Raw genomic sequence first — 15,935 nt, forward strand, 5'->3', positions numbered from 1 at the left:
TGGGTCAACCCCCTGATTTTTTGATGAATTTTTCAAATTTGTCTTAAAATGTCTAAAAATTGAAATTGGGCTTGTTTCAAGCTAGAACGGTACAAAAACTTCTGAAACTGAAAACTCTCCTTGGACCATCAATCCACCAGCATGTGGAGGAACCTGCCCTTTGCCTTCACGAAATGGGTTAGCTCCTTTTGCCCCCCCCCTATATTTTTGGATTGGAAGTGCATACAGATATGAAATCCGGCATTTTGGTGATTTCCCCCCACCGATTTCCCCATTGGACACTATGGGGGGGGGATCTGAATTTATGTCGGAATTCAGATTTGAATTCCGGATCCGCTCCAATATTGCCAGAGCCCATAGAATCCAAACCTGATATGGTCAGATTCGGATGGGGTTGAATCTGAATTTTCTTAGCGTGCACAGGCCTCGTCTTTGCCTTGGGTCTTTGAGTCTCCCAGTGTGCAGTGCTGTGCCCTGAGACCATTCCCTGGCTGGAGGACGTGCTGGGATGAAGGGACATCCTGAGAGTGCTTGGTGAGCTGGGTTGAGGTTCTCGGCTTGTGGGCCGTGAAAGGTTGTCGGGTCCATGAGTGCCGAACAAGGCTGTGGGCAGACGCCAAGAGCCTTCTGGCCTGGAGTTGGTGGCGGCGGCAGCAGCAGCTCTGCCTTTGGAGCGCATCTTGGCCAAGGGCACGGCAGGGCAGAAGGCCTGTGGCGACCTCGGATGGGAGGCTGAGGGTCAGGTGGTGTGTCCTGGCCGGCTGTGCTGGGCCGCTGGGCCCCGCCGGAGAGGGAGTGGCTCCGGGTTCTCTCCTCAGCTGGAGGAGGGGCTCCTGCCCCGTGCGCCCCGCTGTGGCTGGACTGCCTCTGAGGTGCCCCTTGCTGTGGCTCTGTGTGTGCTAATGCCCTCCTCTCCTTTACCTTTCTCCTACAGACCGATAACCCACCGGCAGCTCAGCTTGACAAGGTTCGTGGCGCACCTTTGGGGTTTCGGGGGGGAGGCTTGTCTCTCATGTGGCCTTCATCATATGGGGCTTGTGTGCTGGACGTGTGGATGCGCGCGCACACCGACATGCATTCACCTCCGCCCATGCGTCTGCCCGCTGCCATAGAGTGGTACTTGCTCATGCACACCTGCACACAACTCTACACTTTGTGCTTGGCTTCTGTATGACGTGGTTCTGAAAGCAGCCCCCGGGGGCCGGTGGAGGTGGTGACGGGGCGTGCTGCTGGGTGTGCATGAGCCCCCTCCCGCTGCGCGCTCTCGTGCACCTGAGCCCCACCTTCCCTTATCCCCAGCTGGGTTGCAGATTCCCAGTGGACGTGCCAGAGGAATCCCGGGCCATCCGTGGCGACAGCAGCTGGACGGTTGCGCAGGGTCCTGCTGCAGAGCCCACCCTGCCTGGCGGGGAGGGAGTTGCGCAGGAAAAGCTCCGCCTTGGAGAGTTAGCCAGACACCGCTCTGATTGCAGCAGCCCAGGGCCCACCTTTGTGGGGAGGGGACGCAGAGTCTGGGTGGGCCTGGTGCTGAACTGGAGTGAATCCAAGTTCTGTGCCAAGATCAACCACATCCTGCAACCTGTGCACACTATTCAAGCGATAGAGAATAGTTGCACGAGATCTCATCTGGTCGCCTTTATTCTGCACGTGGGGCGGGGCAAAGAGCTCTGCCGGATTCCGAAGCCCCGCCCCCAGCCCCACCCGCCCCTGCAGATCTCCCCCCCCCCCCCCCGCAAGACCTCCAGCCTCTCAGCCTGCAGGATGCAAAGCCGCACTCGGAGACCTGCAGGCCGAGAACTGGCGCCTTCCTCGGAGCGCAAGCTGGGTCCTGTGGCCAGGGCTGGCTTCTGCTGCTTTCCGGTGCCCTTGCAGAAGCACGGCTTCCGCACAGCCCGGAGAGCACCCCTGGCTCCCCCTCCAGCGGCTGGAGCGGCTGGCTTGCTCGGGCCAGTCAGCTGGCGTTTTAGTGGCCGGCTAAAATTAGCAAGGTCTGCCCCTCTCCCCGGTCTCTGGGCCTGGCAACAAGCACAGGTGGAGGAGGAGGAGGGGAGGGGGCTCAGGGTGCCGGAGAGGGCCCCGCGAACCAGCTGGCCTGCAAGGGGGCCTGCGAGGTGACAGTCAAGCTCGGGGGGGTGTCCCCCACAGCTCAGTCCCGGCAGCCCCACCCATCAAGGACCTGCAGAGCCGGAAGCCGGGCTGGACTCTGGGGGGCTGCAGCTAAGCGGAGCGGCTGGCCAGTGGGGGTGGGAGTGGGCTGGACTCTGTGCTGGGGGCTCCTGTGTTCACCCACAGCGGCCACTAGTTTCCTTAGCTTTGGCCAGTTAATTCATGGAGGAGGGGTCTCTATCGTTGGCTGTTAGCCAACGGGGGGGTGGAAGCCCAGAAGCCCAGCGGCTGTTGGCCTCCAGGCCCTGCTTGCGCTCGCCCCCCCAGTGGGAAGCCGGGTCTTCTGAAGGGGCCTTCGCAACCTGGATCTTCTCGAGGAGGGGTGGGCAGGAGCCAAGGGACCGACTTGCCCAAAGAGCCAGGGGAGGGCAGAGTCCTCCGTGGCAGGAGAGCAGCAGGGGGTGCAGGAATGTGCCTCCTCCCAAGCTTCTGAACTCCAGGAGAATTTGGCTGCTGGGGAGGAAGAGGGGAGGAAGGACATGGAGGGCCGTGAAGGAGGGAGGAAGGGGCAGCCCCCTGTCCCCCCCAGAGAGCGCAGCAGCCCTGGCCCCCCTCAGCCCGGGAGGGAGAAGCAAGGAGAGGGCCCCCCCCCCCCCCGCCGGGTGCTGTGCTGTCCTTGTGGCGAAGGGTCTGTGTTACAAGCGAGGGGCACGGAGCTGATCTTTTGAAACCGGTCAGTGGCTGCCAGTCCTCACACCTCCTCTCCGAGTGTGCACGGTTTTGCTGGGCAGCTGCAGTAAGAAGCAGGGCTTGGCCTACATGCGAGGTGTGGGCTCGTGTCCATCTGTCCCATCCCCGGCCCCCCACCCCCCCCCCCCGAGTTGTCTGCAGCTCCTCTTGCCTGCCGCGGCTGTGGCTCTCCTGGTCCGGCCGGCCTGCCGAGGGCCCCCTCCCAGGGTGGGGTCTGCCCTGCCTGGGCTGCTGGCTCCCCCGGCTCTCCTGGGACAGAGGGAGAGTGCGTGTGGAGGGCCCTCGGCAGCCCCTCCTTCCTGTGCCAACCACAAGCAGCCCACATGGGTGCCCCACAGCCCCGTGGCCCTGGCGGGCAGCTCTGGCAGAGCCGGTGCTCGGATCCGGGCGGGGGGGGGGGCAGACTCGTGCGCTGTGAGGCGTTGGTGCTCGGGGGGCTGGTCAGTGAAGCTGAGCCGCCCCCAGGGTCTGCAACACACCCTCGAGGAGGGCGTCCCTCGCAGGGTCGGTGCTTGGGTGCCATGTTGCTCCAAGCATGTGCCTCTCTGCCAGCCCGTCCATAGGAAGCTGCCATCTACAGAGTCCGACCCTGGGTCCATCTCGCTCAGTGTTGTCTACCCAGACTGGCAGCGGCTTCTCCAAGAGGTTGCAGGCAGGCGTCTCTCTCAGCCCTGTCTTGTTGGAGACGCTGCTGCTGCTGCCAGGGAAGCGACTGGGAACCTCTGATGCTCTTCCCAGAGTGGCGGCTCCATCCTCTTGAGGGGAATCTCACACCTCTAGTCTCCCACTCAGATGCAAGCTGGGGCGGGCCCTGCTTAGCAAAGGGGGCCCGTCCTGCTGGCTCCCCGCAGCCCAGCTCTCCTCCTGCCCCTTCAGCCAGGAGCTCCCCTTGCATTCCCATAATCTCCCTAGACTGGGTTGGGCTCCGGGCTTCAAGCCTCACCCTCTCTCCGGGATGTGGGGCCATGATGGAGGCTGGGCCGGTCTGGGCAGACCCTAACCCTGGCCCACAGGGAGAGAGAGAGAGAAAGGGCTCGCCCCAAGAGGATGGGCAGCCCAGCGCCCTCCTGCTGGCACAGTCCCCTTCATGGCGGGGGGCGCGGGGGTGGGCTGTTCCTCCCGATGGCCGCAGAGCAGCAGGGAGAGCTGTGTGGAGAGGCCGCCGTCCAGAGCAGCAGCCCACGCGCCCCATGCAATTCAGGGGGGTGGTCCAGCGAGGAGGAGGAGGAGGAAGGCAAGCCCCCGCAAGCAGGCCTTGCCCCCCCCCCGGGGGCACCTGGCGTGTGCATTGGGGGGGGGGACAGCTGCTCCCATCTCTCCAGGGTTGGAGAGGGCCAGGTGTGTGTGTGTGTGTGTGCGTGCATGACCTGCTGCCTGCAGGGAGGGGGAGGGGGGATCCCAACCAAGGGAGTCCCCCCCCCCGCTGCCCCCTCCCGCTTCCTCCCTCCCCGGCTCTTCCTTGTTGCCTCCCTGCTGTGCGTGTCTCCCTTGGCAACAGGTCTCTCTGCTCACCGGCTATTTATAGCCCGGCCTGGCAGCAGAAGGCAGGGGCTGGGGGGGGGCTGCCCCCCCACAGGTAGAGCTGCATGGTTAATGGGGCAGGGGGAGGGGGAGAGAGAGAGGCACAGCCCCAGCTGCCTCCTTTGGGACCCCCCCCCCCGCCCCGCTCATTAGGATTTGCCCTGGAGCCGGTGCAAATGAGACCTTGGCAGGAATGCAGGATTGGCCTCTTCACACCTTGCAGGGGGGGGCTGCTCATCAGGGGGGGGGGCTGCTGCAGCCCCCTGCCTCGGGGGCCGGTTCACAGTGCCCCCGTGGCCTGGAAGGCAGCCTCCTCCTCCTCCTCGCAGCACAAGCCTCCTCGGCAGAGCAGTGTGCGGCCACCCCGAGGGCCTAGAGCAGCGGAGGTCTGCCTGCCTGCCTGCCCGGTCAGGATGCCTGGCCGCAGGCTCTGCCCAAAGCCCTTCCTGCATGCAGGGGAGAGCTTGGGGGCATGCAGCCCGCTGTGCCACAGGTCAGCAAGGACTACCCCACCTTCTGTTTGGGCCCCCTTGAACCGCAACTGGCCAAATCCCAGGGCGAGAAGGAATGCAGAAGAGGGAGGAGGGGGTTGTGTGGTGGGTCTTCCGGGACTTGTGGCACGTCCTGGGGGGCGGGGGCCGCAGGAGGCTCTCTCTCTCTCTCTCTCTCTGGCGCCTGATTGGGCAGAGGCAGCATTTGTGTGATGCGCCGGGGGGGGGGGCCGGCTCAGCTGGAGGGCTGGGCTAACCCTCTTGGAAACGCCACTTCTCCAGGAAGGCGGGGGGGGGGGGCTTGGTTCATGGTCCGAGGTGGGCTGTCTGGAAGCCAGCTGGGCTCATGTGGGCGCCCTCTGCCGCATGGGGCTTGCTCCTGGGGCTGCAGGCGAGGAGGCCCCGCCCGGGGGTGGGGAGGCGGCTTGGCAAGCGGGCTCCTCTTTCAGCTGCGGACGCAGTAGGGAGCTAAGTGGTTTGGGGGAGCAGAGAGGCAGGAGCGGCTCGTCCTCACAAGCCGGGGGCGCCCAAGGAAGCGGTCCAGGTGGGCCTCCCCCCTCCCGAGAGCTGCACTGCGGTGCCATGAACTGCACCAGGGCCCCTGGGGAGCAGCCACTCCTGCAGGGGGGCAGCACTGAGCGCAGGGTCTCCATGCCTAGCGGAGGAGCAGCCCTTGGAGCCCCCAAGAACTGCCGTCTGCCAAGTCTGGCTGAGGCTGCCTGCCCGCCCCGCCCCCGAGTCACTCCGTGGTCCGTCTCATGCAGGCTTGTCTGCTCGGGCTGGCAGCAGCTCCTGGGGGCTCCGGGGAGCGAAGCGTCCTCCTGAGCCCTGCCTGGAGGTGGGCTCTGGCTACGGCATGGGCCGGGCATGGGCGTCCTGGGTGTCTGTCAGCTGGGCCAGAGAGTCCTCCTGCACCCTCTTCCAGAGAAGGTGCGGCCGGGTTGGAGGAGGCAGCTGCCGTGGCCGTGAGTGCCACAGGCTCTTCAGGCCTCTCCTCGGCCACCCCACCCGCTTTCCCACCTGCTGCAGGCTCAGGCACGGGACCAAGGAAACGGGGCTCTTTGGGCCTTCTTTCAGGTGCCCTTCCAAGCAGCAGGGGCCTGGGGGCCCTACCGCTGGGGGAGCCCTTGGTGGTCACCTTTCTGAGGGCAGGGCCTAGGTTGCTGCTCCCCCCCCCCCGGCACCCCATTATTTAACTGGTGTTGGTTTACTTGGTCCATTGAGATTCCCCTCCAGGGCCAGAGAGGGGGGCTGGCAAGGTGTTGCTGGCCCTGCTGCTTGTGAGTGGTTCGCACGCCTGCCCGGGCTTGTGGGGGGGGCGGGGGGCAGTGCCAGGGAAGGACTCGGTCTGCCCCCACTCCTGGCCTTGTGGGCAGGGCTGGACTGAGGGCCCTGAGAGGGCAGGGGAATGTATGTGGGGAGGGCACCGGGTTTTGAGCAGAATCATGGGTGCTCCAGGGTGGGAGTATTCACTGCTGCTTGCTGAGTGTGGCAGGGCGCAGGGGCGCCCCTTGGATGGGGCGCACCGGGAATATGCCCTGTGGGCCAGTCTGAGCCTGCTGGTGGGGTGAGAGGTTGAAACCAGCCTCCGGAGTCACTCTTGTAGAAAGTGAGAGGGGGCTGCATTTGTAGGGTGACCGCCCGGAGCCCTGAAGTTGCCGCCGGCTCTACTGTAAGGGCGCGGGGGGGGGGGGCTCGGCTGCTGTGCAGGGTCGTCGTACCAGCGCGGAGGCTGCTGCCCAGAGATGGGTGTCGTCTTGTTCAGGGCGGGGGGGGGGGGTTGCATTCTGTCCGCCCCAGTCTTCGTGAGGTTTTCCTCCCCGCCTCGCCCCCCTGAGCTCCAGTTCTCCAGTTGCACCGCGGGGGCAGGGGATGATGGGAGTTGTAGTCTGGCAACCTCAGGGGGCCCGGCATGGCGCTGCGGGGCGGGGGCTCCTGCAGCCTTTCCGGGCTGCGCTGCTTTGTTGGGGGTGGCGGCAGCATTGGAGGCTGGTTTCCTAGCAGGGGGCCAAGTGGCGTCTGGCCAGGGGCGCCTCTTGGGAGCCCCCTCGAGATTTAGCCCTTTAAGTGGCCGAAGCGCCCGCCAGGGAGGGAGGGGTCCCCGGGGTCCCCCTTTGCCCCGCGCCGCGCCAGGAGGCCCGCCTGGGGAGGTCACTTGCGCGGGGCGGGGCTGCTTTTGGGCTCTTGGTTCAACTTGGGGGGCTTGCTTGGTCGAGGCCGGGGGGGCTCCGGGGGCAGCGCGCCCTTTCTGGAGACGGGACCGGCGCGGGCCGGGGGGGGGGGAACTCTTTGTCCGGTCCCCAGTATGGGGGGGGGGGCTAAGGCGAGCATCAGCCTGCAGGCCAGGGTTGCACGTGCCCCCCCCCCTTGGTGCGGCACCCCCCGATTCTGCAGCTGGGGGGCCGGGAAGACCCGACGTGCGGCCAGGGGCGGGAAACTCGCGCCTGCTGCTGCTGCTGCCTCCGTCCCGCCCTCTGACCCGGAGTCCGGTGTGAACGGGCTGGGCAGGGCCTGGATCCGGAGAGCGCTTCGGGTGTCCAAGGAGGGCCCCCCCCGCCCGGGAAAGGCAGCGCAGGGGCCCCCGCGGGGGGGGGGGTGGGAGGCTCCGAGCGCTTGCTCCGTGCCTCGCCCCTCCCCCTTGCAAACATTCGGGGGCCCCCGTCACCTCTGCGCTCCCCCCGCCGCCGTCCTCGCCTCGCAGCCAACCAGCAGCGCCGCCCGGAGTCACGTGCGCCGGAGTTTCCCAGACAAAGGACCTCGGCGGCGCAGCCCCCTCCCTCCCTCCCCCCCTCCCTCCCCCGCGGCCCCCCCGCCCCTCCAGCCCCCTCGGCGGCAGGACCGCGGCTGCTGCGACGCCGGGACATGCGGGCAGGTACGGAGGGAGGGAGGGGGTGGGTGGGGGGTCTGCGCCCCCCGACCCATTTGCAAAGAGGGCAGGCGGGGGGAGGGCCGGGGGGGTCTCCTCTGCACCCGGCGCCGCTCCGGAGCGAAGCGCTTGTTGGGCTGCAGAGAAAACTTTGCCGCGCGTGGGGGGGGGGGGAGAGAAACTCCTCCTGGTCCCTCCCCCCCCTTCAAAAGAGGGTCTGGGTGCCTGCCTGGGCCTCAGTCCTTGCTGGGGGGCCGGGTCGGGGAACCCCAACTCCCTCCAAAAGTTTCTTTTCTTGGGGGAGGGGGCGGGGGCCTTGTCCCCCCGCAGAAGTTTTCAGAAGTGGAGGTGGGGAGATGCCCTGGGGACTCCTCGCCTCCAGTCCTTCCATGCATGCTGGGGGGGGGCGAGGAAGGGGGGCAGTGAGCTCAGGCTGTGGCAGAGAGGGGGACGCCAGGCCCAAGTGGCTGCCCCCCGCACCCCAGAGCTGTCAGCCCTCCATTTTGCACAGAGGGGGAAGACACCCCCCAGCCCCTGAAGCGCTTGGGGGGGGCTTCCTCGGGCTGCCTTCTTTCCCACCTGGACGCCCCCACACCCCCGCCATGCTCTGCTTCCCTGCAGGCCTGCCAGCTTTATGGAGAAATTGTAGTTGGGGGGGGGGCGAGATACCTGGAAGCCCCCTCCCTCTGGAGCCAGGAGTGCAGCTGCAGCAGCCCTGGATGGGGCCTGGGGGCCCTTTGGGCAGAGCAGGCCTGCAGGGAAGCCAGGGGGCCCGGTGGGAGGCTGGGCCTGGCGAGGGGGCTGGAAGGCTCCCCTCCCGCCCCACGTGGCGGAACTGGCCTCTGCGAGGGAGCAGCTCAGGGGTGGCCCCCCCAGGAAGCGGCTGCGGGGGCTGCTCTTGCTGGGCCGCTCTCTCCATTGTGCAGCTGAGGCCACTGAGGCTGGCGGAGGGCCGGCTTGGCCGCCGGGGCGGGGCTTGATTCGCACCCGCAGCTCAGGGCCAGGGAGGTTGCTGCCTCCCCTCCCAAGGGGGCCTCTTGTGTGGTGGGCTTCCAGCAATGCAGCCCTCGGTCCGGGATCTAGCACTGGCCGGGGGGAGGGCGGGGGGTCACCCTCCCTCCCTGCTCCAGTTGGAGCCTTCCATCCGTGGGTCACCGGAGTGTCGGCCTTCTCTGCCAAGTGGCGGGGGGGGGGCGGCCCCAGCAATGCATCTGGCGCCGGGTGGTGCTTCCCTGCAGGGGGGGGGCCACGCTGTGCTCCGTCCAGCCCCTGGTCCGCCGGCCAGGCATGCTTTTCCCAGCCAAGGAGACGGGAGCCCTTGCCAAGGAGCCTGCCAGCAGACGGCTGCTGCAGCTCCTCCCTTCTTTCTGGGGGCGGGGGGCGCGGGGGCATCAGTGTCCCCGTGGCAGGGACTCCCAGATGTCGTGGCGTCCCAAGTCCCAGCATCCCCAGCTGCAGTGGCCTTCGGCTGGGGATGATGGGAGTTGGCGTCAGTAGCATCTGGGACTCCCTGCTACTGGGGCCAGCTGAGCCCACTCTTCCCCTTCCCAGCTGGGCCCCCTTGCCCCTGGCTGAGTGGGTGGGGAGCTAGTTGGGGTTTACACGCTTCTGGGGAAAGCACTGGTTTGAAGGACCCCCTCCCGGCTGCCACGCCCCACCCTGCAGCCATCCGCATGAACCCCCACGCAGGGGTGGCACGATTTTGGCTCCTCCCCTTTCTGGCCAGGTGGCCCTAGAAGCAGTAGTGGCAGGTCCTAACACGCCCGGGGGGGGCACCCAAGGACTGGAGGCAGCTTGGGGGGGGCCTGCCTGCCTGCCTCCCTCCCTCCTAGCCCCCACCTGAGAGCAGCGCTGCCTGCTGGCTGCCCATTCATCGAGCAGCGCTGCATGGTTAACCACCCAGCTCTACCGGACGCATGGCCAGCCTGCAGGCAGTGCAGCTCTCAGGCGAGGCGGGGGAGAGAGGAGCCCCCTGAGCGGCCTTCTTGGGCACACACACACACACACAAACCTCCGGTGCGTTTGGACCAGTCTTGACTCCAGTACTTCCTTTGTACTGGAGAGAAACCTAATCTGCACACCACCTAGAGAGTTCTGTATTAGGTGGTATAGAAACTCAATACATAAAAGAGATGCATTTTGACCCAAGAGGACTTCAGCCTGATGAACCTCCCCATGCAGTCAGTGTCTATCTGAAACCTGAACTGATGCTGGAATCGGAGACGACTGTGGGCCCAAGAAGGCCGTGAGCCACAGAGACAGCCATAACCCCAGCAGGCGACCTTGGTCTCACCAGAGCACCTTGTGAAGGCCTCATCCGAACCAGCCCTTCCTTGGAGGTTCAGAAGGGAAAGGTCAAAAGCTCAGCAGGCGGGCTTTGAAGGGGGGTGCTTGTCAAGGGCCTGGCGAGAGCCCTCCTCGCCGCCCTGGACCCCTTTCCCTGAGGCCTAGGCTGGGCCATGTGGGTTTGGGGCCTCCCGGCAGGAGCCAACACACCAGCTAGGAAAGGGGTCCGGGTGGCTTCAGCTGGGGGGAGATGCCACCCCCTTGCAAAGCCCCAGGGGCAGCGCCGTGTTCCTTCCTGGCCCCAGCGGTGGGCTGTTGATTCTGGTGCCCGTGGGCAGCTCCTCGGCTGGATGTTGTTTGTGGCCCTTGGATGCAAGTGGAGGCTCATAGGAAGCTGCCACAGACTGAGTCAGGCCATCGGTCTATCTCGCACTCAGTGTTGTCTTCACAGACTGGCAGCGGCTTCTCCAAGAGGTTGCAGGCAGGAGTCTCACTCCGCCCTCTCTCGTTGGAGATGCTGCTGCCAGGGAGGGGACTGGGGGCCTTCTGATGCTCTCCCCAGAGCGGCCCCATTATCCCCGAGGGGACTCTCTCATGCAGGCCGTCTCCCATTCAGATGCAGGCCAGGGTGGGCCCTGCTTAGCAAAGGGGACAGTTCATCCTGCTTCCACGCTACGATCCGGGACAACGAGCTGTGCGGCTCATTGCCTTGCTGCTGCAACCCAGAGTGATGGCCGGGGGGGTGGCGTGTTGTGCCGATAAGGAGCAGGCGAGGCGGGGAAGGGGTGAGCCCGGAGAAGGGGCCCTCCGGCTTCAGCGGGCGCCCCCTGCAACCGGGGCTGCTTTTGTCACAGCTGCCAGTGGGGTGGGGGTGCTTCTCCCACCTGCACACACGGGGCGTTGCGGGGCCCCAAACACACACACCCCCCGAAACTGAGCAGAGAGGCTGCTCTGGCAGGAAGGCCCCACTGTGTGCCCCCCATCCGCCCCTGGGAAGGAGTGACGCCTCCCCCCCCCCCCGGCTCCTTCATTGGGCCGGGCATCCCTCGGATTCGGGGGGGGGCTGCTTGCCTCCAGCCCTCCGGGGTGTCTCTGCACCCTGAGCGGCTCAGCCTCCGCCTGGCCCAGCCTCGCTCTTCAGGCCCACAGACGTCCCGGGCTGTCTGGGCAGGGCTCCCTTGTGCCCAGGGAATTGGGCACTTGTCCCCCCCCCCCCAGGCCCTGAAGCCGGCCTCCTCCAGGTGGGCCCCCCCCCCCCGGTTGCACAGGACTCCCAGCTCCCACCATCCCTGCCCTCAGTGGCCTTTGGAGGATTATGGGAGTTGAAGTCCAACCACGGGGGGGGGGGCGGCGAGGGAAGCCCTGCCTGGAAGCACCAAGCCCTCTCTGGGCCACCCCCTGGCGCTCCCGTCCCCATCCTGGCCTGTGCAAGGAACTGGGCTCCGGCTGTGGCGTTTTCCTCCAGGGCCTCGGTTGCCCGGCCCAATGCTGCCCCTCTCCGTGCTCTCTGCTCACCCGCGGTGCCCGGCCCTGCTAGTAAGGCACCTGTGGCCAGAGTCTCTGGCTGCGTGGCGTGGGTGTCTGTGTGCACACATGCGCGCACCAAGCACATGCGCAGTTGAGCTCGCAGCGCTCGCAGCTCCAAGGCCTTGTGACCTTGCTGGGAGGGGCCTCATCCTGCAAAACGTTGGCAGAGAAGTTGCTGGTGTGGTTGATCCCTCCGCAGGGCACGGAAGCAGACCAGGGACACTGCTGTGTGCGCAGGGGGTGTGTGTGTGTGTGGTTTCCTCGTGATGTGGGGCCTGCGGTTGCAGAGGACTCCTCCAGCTCCCCGGGGCCCTTTTCCAGCCAGGGGCTCTCTGGTTCCTCCTGTTTCTTCTTCCTCGGGTGCTGGTGCCTCCCACTCAGTGGGTTGCATCGCTTTTCCTGGCAGAAGCGGCATGACAGGCAGAAGTTGACCTGGTGCAGACTTTCCCCATTGCTGCAGCTACAGCTTTAGGGGGGAAATACCCCATGGTGCACATGGTTCTGTTTCTCCTCACAACAACCCTGTGAGGTAGGTTAGGCTGAGAGATCCATGACTGGCCCAGGATCACCCCGTGAGTTCCACGGCTGAATGGGGATTCGAACTCGGCTCTCTCTGGTCCTAGTCCAACGCACTCACTACTGTACCATACTGTAGGTGTCACCAGGGGATTTCCCCAGATGCAAGCACAGTCCTCTGGCGAGGAGGGTTGGCCCTGGAGGGAGGCAGCGCACCGGCTGCTTAGCTCCAGCCGGCCTTGCCTACCCCGCAGGGTGGTTGTGTGTGTGTGTGTTGTGTGTGGCGCCCTGCCCCGGCTCCCTTGGGAAGAGAGAGCCCCGGACGGAGCTTCTCGGCATTCCTGCCAGGCTGGCTTTGTGCTGGCAGAGCCCCTGTGGGGCAAGCCGGGCTGGCTTCTCCTGGGCCCCCGCTCTCCAGAGACCCCCGCAGGGGCCTCCCGCTGGCCCTGTCTTGCTGCTGCCCAGGACACACTTCAGCGGGGGGGGGTGCCTCTGTCTTTTCCGAATGGGCGGGGGCGTTTTTCCGGGGGGGGGGGGGCTGGGGAGCCCTGTGTCGGGCAAGGGGCCCCCTCCTCTTGCAAGCCTCCCGCTGAGACGGTGCCTGTACACACACACAGACGCGCTCCCGCCCCGAGCCTGGCTGCTCCCTCACTGGCCGACACCCAGGCGAAGTCGCTCGCGGGTGCTGCGGGTGCAGTTTCACCGCAACTCCCGGAGGGCTCCTTCCGAGGGCCCGGAGGGGCCGCTCTGACCTGCAGGGAAGCGTGGCAGCAGGCCGAGTGCGCCTTGGGGCGAGAGACGGGCTCCTCCGGGCACTGGCTCCCCTCGGAGCTGCCCCCCCCCCGGGTCTCCTGAGCGCCCGGCCCAGAGCCCCGTGGCCTCCCTCCCCCAGGCACCCCTTCCTCCAGTCTGACCCACACAGGGCCCCAGCTGGCAGCTGACCCCCAGCCAGCACATCCCTCCGGGCATCTCGCCCTCCCCTGCCCTGCTGCTGCTGCTGCTTGGGGCTGGGCGTGTCTCTGCCCGGCCACCCGGGAGGCAAGTCTTCTAGGAGGAGGCGCCACAGCAGAGACATGGGTTGGCGCATGCCCACCGGGCGCGGGGGGGGGGAGTGTTTTGTGACCTGCGCACGCATTTTGCATCCGGTCCAGCTGGGGCCTGGCGGTGAGCCCTCCGGCAGAAAGAAGGCCCTGCTCTGCCTTCGCAGCCCCCCCCCCCCCGCCGTGTGCTCCTCCCGTTGTGGGGAGTTGGCAGAGGCTGGTGTGGGCTGCGCGCAGGAGCGTCCGAAGGGGCTGCAGCTGCCCCAGCCGGGTGCGAGTTGTCTTGGGGCTGCAGTGACCTCTGGGGGCCACCCGTGGGGGCCTCCAGGAGGTGGCAGACCTGTGGGGCAGCTGCTGAGAATGCCTTTCTCGGTGCACCCTGAACGTGGCGAGGAGTGGTGGGCAGGGGTGCTCTCGGAGAGTGCCAGGGCAGCCCGAGCCGGGAGGGCTCCTCCAGGCCCGCCACGTGGCCCTTGAGGGCCCCTGGGTGCAGGTCTCCAGCTGCCTTGGCCCTCGACGGCCCCATGGGGCTGTTTGGCTCCCTCCCCTCTTGGGATGGATGGGGGCGGCAGGCGGGGCCGCCCTTGGCACCGGGGTGGCCATTGATCTGGAAAGCAGGCCTGGCGCTGGTCGTGGGCTGTGCGTCGGCTACACAAAACGGAAGGCAAGGAGGCAGGGCTGGGCACGGATCTGGGCCCTGGCCAAGCAGCTGGGGTTGCGTCGGGTCAGAGACGGCTCCCACGGCCTCCCCAAGGAGTGTGGGGTCCAGGGAACTCCTGGCCAGGCAGATTTGTGCACGTAGACCGGAGGGATGGCTCTGTGGCGGAAGGAGGCGCTGAGATCTTGGTCCAGAGCCCCATGCCGGGCACGGTGGGAAGGATGCGGCCTCTGCTGGGGGGGGGTAACTGGCTCCACGGCTGGGCTCCTTCGGGGGGACAAGGCTTGGGTGTGGGGGTACCCCTCCTGTTGTCTGTGGGACTCCCCGGTGCATCCCTGTGCAGGGAGGCCGGAAGGGGCCTGGGAGGAAGCGGCTCCGGGCAGGAGTCTGCTGCCAGCGGCTCCTCCTCGGACAGGCGAGCGTCTGGCCTCTGTTTGGGGGCCTCCCGCCAAGGGGAGCCGCCCCTGCGGGAGCCCGGCTGGGCCAGGGCCGCCAGGAGCCCCCCCCCCCACTGATGCCTAGCCCAAGCCGGCTTCCGTGTCGTCCCCACCCTCCTGGGGCTCAAGCCCTGCCGCAGGCGAAGGTGGCGGCTGCTGCTGGGTGGCAGCCCTTCAGGCATTGGGCGCTCATCTCTGCCCCTGCCAGCGTTCCCTCCCACAGGGGTTCCCAGCTGGTGCTGCTGACTACCACTCCCAGAATGCCCAGCTCTGATGGCTCTTGCTGGGGGGCTTCTGGGAGTCAGCAGCATCACCTGGGGATCCCTGTGGGAGGGAACACGGCCCGCCCCCCCCAGCTGCTCTGCCCAGCTCCTGGCCTTGCGGGGGGCAGTGAGGGGCCGTGCTTCTTCCTGGCCGGGATCCTGGAGAGACCCCCGCGTGGCGTGAGCCTTCCACTGTGACGCAGGGGGCAGTGTGGTCTAATGGCTAGAGCGGCACTCTTCCGCCTTGGAGCCCACCTGCAGCCCAGTTCTGCACCTTGGGGGCCAGCTCCCTTTTGGTCATGCCTGGCTCCCCCACGGCTGCTGCTCCCCCCCCCGCCTGCCTGTGGAAGAAGAAGAGCTGGCGCAGCTCACCCGCTGGAAGCCCAAGCGCAGAGGACGGGTCTCGAGGGAGGGCCAGGGACAGACCCCCCACCACCACCACCACTATGGGCTCCGGGCGGGATGCCTTGGGCAAGCCAGCTCTCCGGGCCTCAGTTCCCCCATCTGTGCAATGGGAGCGCTAGTGGCCTCCCTCACAGGGCTACTGAAAGCAAATGCTGCCGCAGGAATGGAAGGCGCGGGGCTGATTCTGGATGCGGCCCCCGCCAGAAAGAGGAAGAGCTGCCCGGGCATCCAAAGGCTGCGGCACAGATTGGAAGGGCCCTCCTGGCAGGGGCGTAGCTACCATGAGGCAAGGGGAGGCGGCTGCCTGGGGGCCCCCACGCCTCGAGGGGCCCCCCAGAGGCCAGTCCCATGTGAAGTGTGTGTGTATCAGCGAGGGGCCCGTTTTGTGTCTCTGGGCCCACTCCAGCCTCGTTGCACCCCGGCCTCCTGGGTCTGGCCGGCTGTGTGTCCCGGGGGGGGGTGGGATTTGCTGGGCAGACCAGGCAGGCTCTCTAGCAGGAGGCTGCTGTGCCCCAGAATGTGTGGGGCATTGGCAGTGCAGCCCTCCGTGGGGCTTGGCCATCCCAATCCTGTCGGCTCTCTCTGCAGGCTGAGAAGAAGGCCAAGGTCATTGCCGGGATGAATGCCGTGGAGGAGACGCCCCGGAGCGAGCCCCAGAAGGAGGAAGAGGCCAGCCCACCCGCCTCCCAGCAGCCCACCGACCCGGCCTCTCCCAACGTGGCCACCACTCCAGAACCCGTGGGGCCCGATGCCGTGGACAAGGGCATGTCCAAGTCAGCCGACGATGAGCCGGAGTACGAGGTGAGTGGCGCTCCCCGCCCCCCTCCCCGCGCCGCGGACCCCTCCTTGCCAAGGAGGAGAGCCGGTCTGGTGGTTGCCAGCAGGACTTGTCCCCTTAGCTAAGCAGGGTCCGCCCTGGTTGCATTTGAATGGGAGGCCACATGTGAGCCCTGGAAGATCTCCCCCTCAGGGGATAATGGGGCCGCTCTGGGAAGAGCAAAAACGTCCCCAGTCCCCTCCCTGGCAGCAGCATCTCCAAGATCGGGCTGGGAGAGACTCCGGCCTGCAG

The 15,935-nt window shown here is 66.7% G+C and overlaps 1 protein-coding gene across 4 annotated transcripts in view; it reads left to right on the forward strand.

Moving 5' to 3' along the window:
- Window positions 1–15,935, forward strand: part of DNMT3A (DNA methyltransferase 3 alpha) — an 87,024-nt gene that overhangs the window by 53,383 nt on the left and 17,706 nt on the right. For 2 of the 4 annotated variants that reach the window (XM_053250306.1, XM_053250311.1), the window contains exons 7-8: window positions 935–967; window positions 15,455–15,667. In XM_053250306.1, coding sequence (XP_053106281.1) covers window positions 935–967; window positions 15,455–15,667 — 246 coding nt within the window. Of the gene's footprint in view, window positions 1–934; window positions 968–7,601; window positions 7,741–15,454; window positions 15,668–15,935 lie in introns of those variants that run through there. The other 2 variants (XM_053250331.1, XM_053250321.1) reach the window with 2 other exon arrangements.

The sequence above is a fragment of the Hemicordylus capensis genome, chromosome 1 (assembly GCF_027244095.1).
Source record: "Hemicordylus capensis ecotype Gifberg chromosome 1, rHemCap1.1.pri, whole genome shotgun sequence".
In the NCBI taxonomy this organism is placed as follows: domain Eukaryota; kingdom Metazoa; phylum Chordata; class Lepidosauria; order Squamata; family Cordylidae; genus Hemicordylus; species Hemicordylus capensis.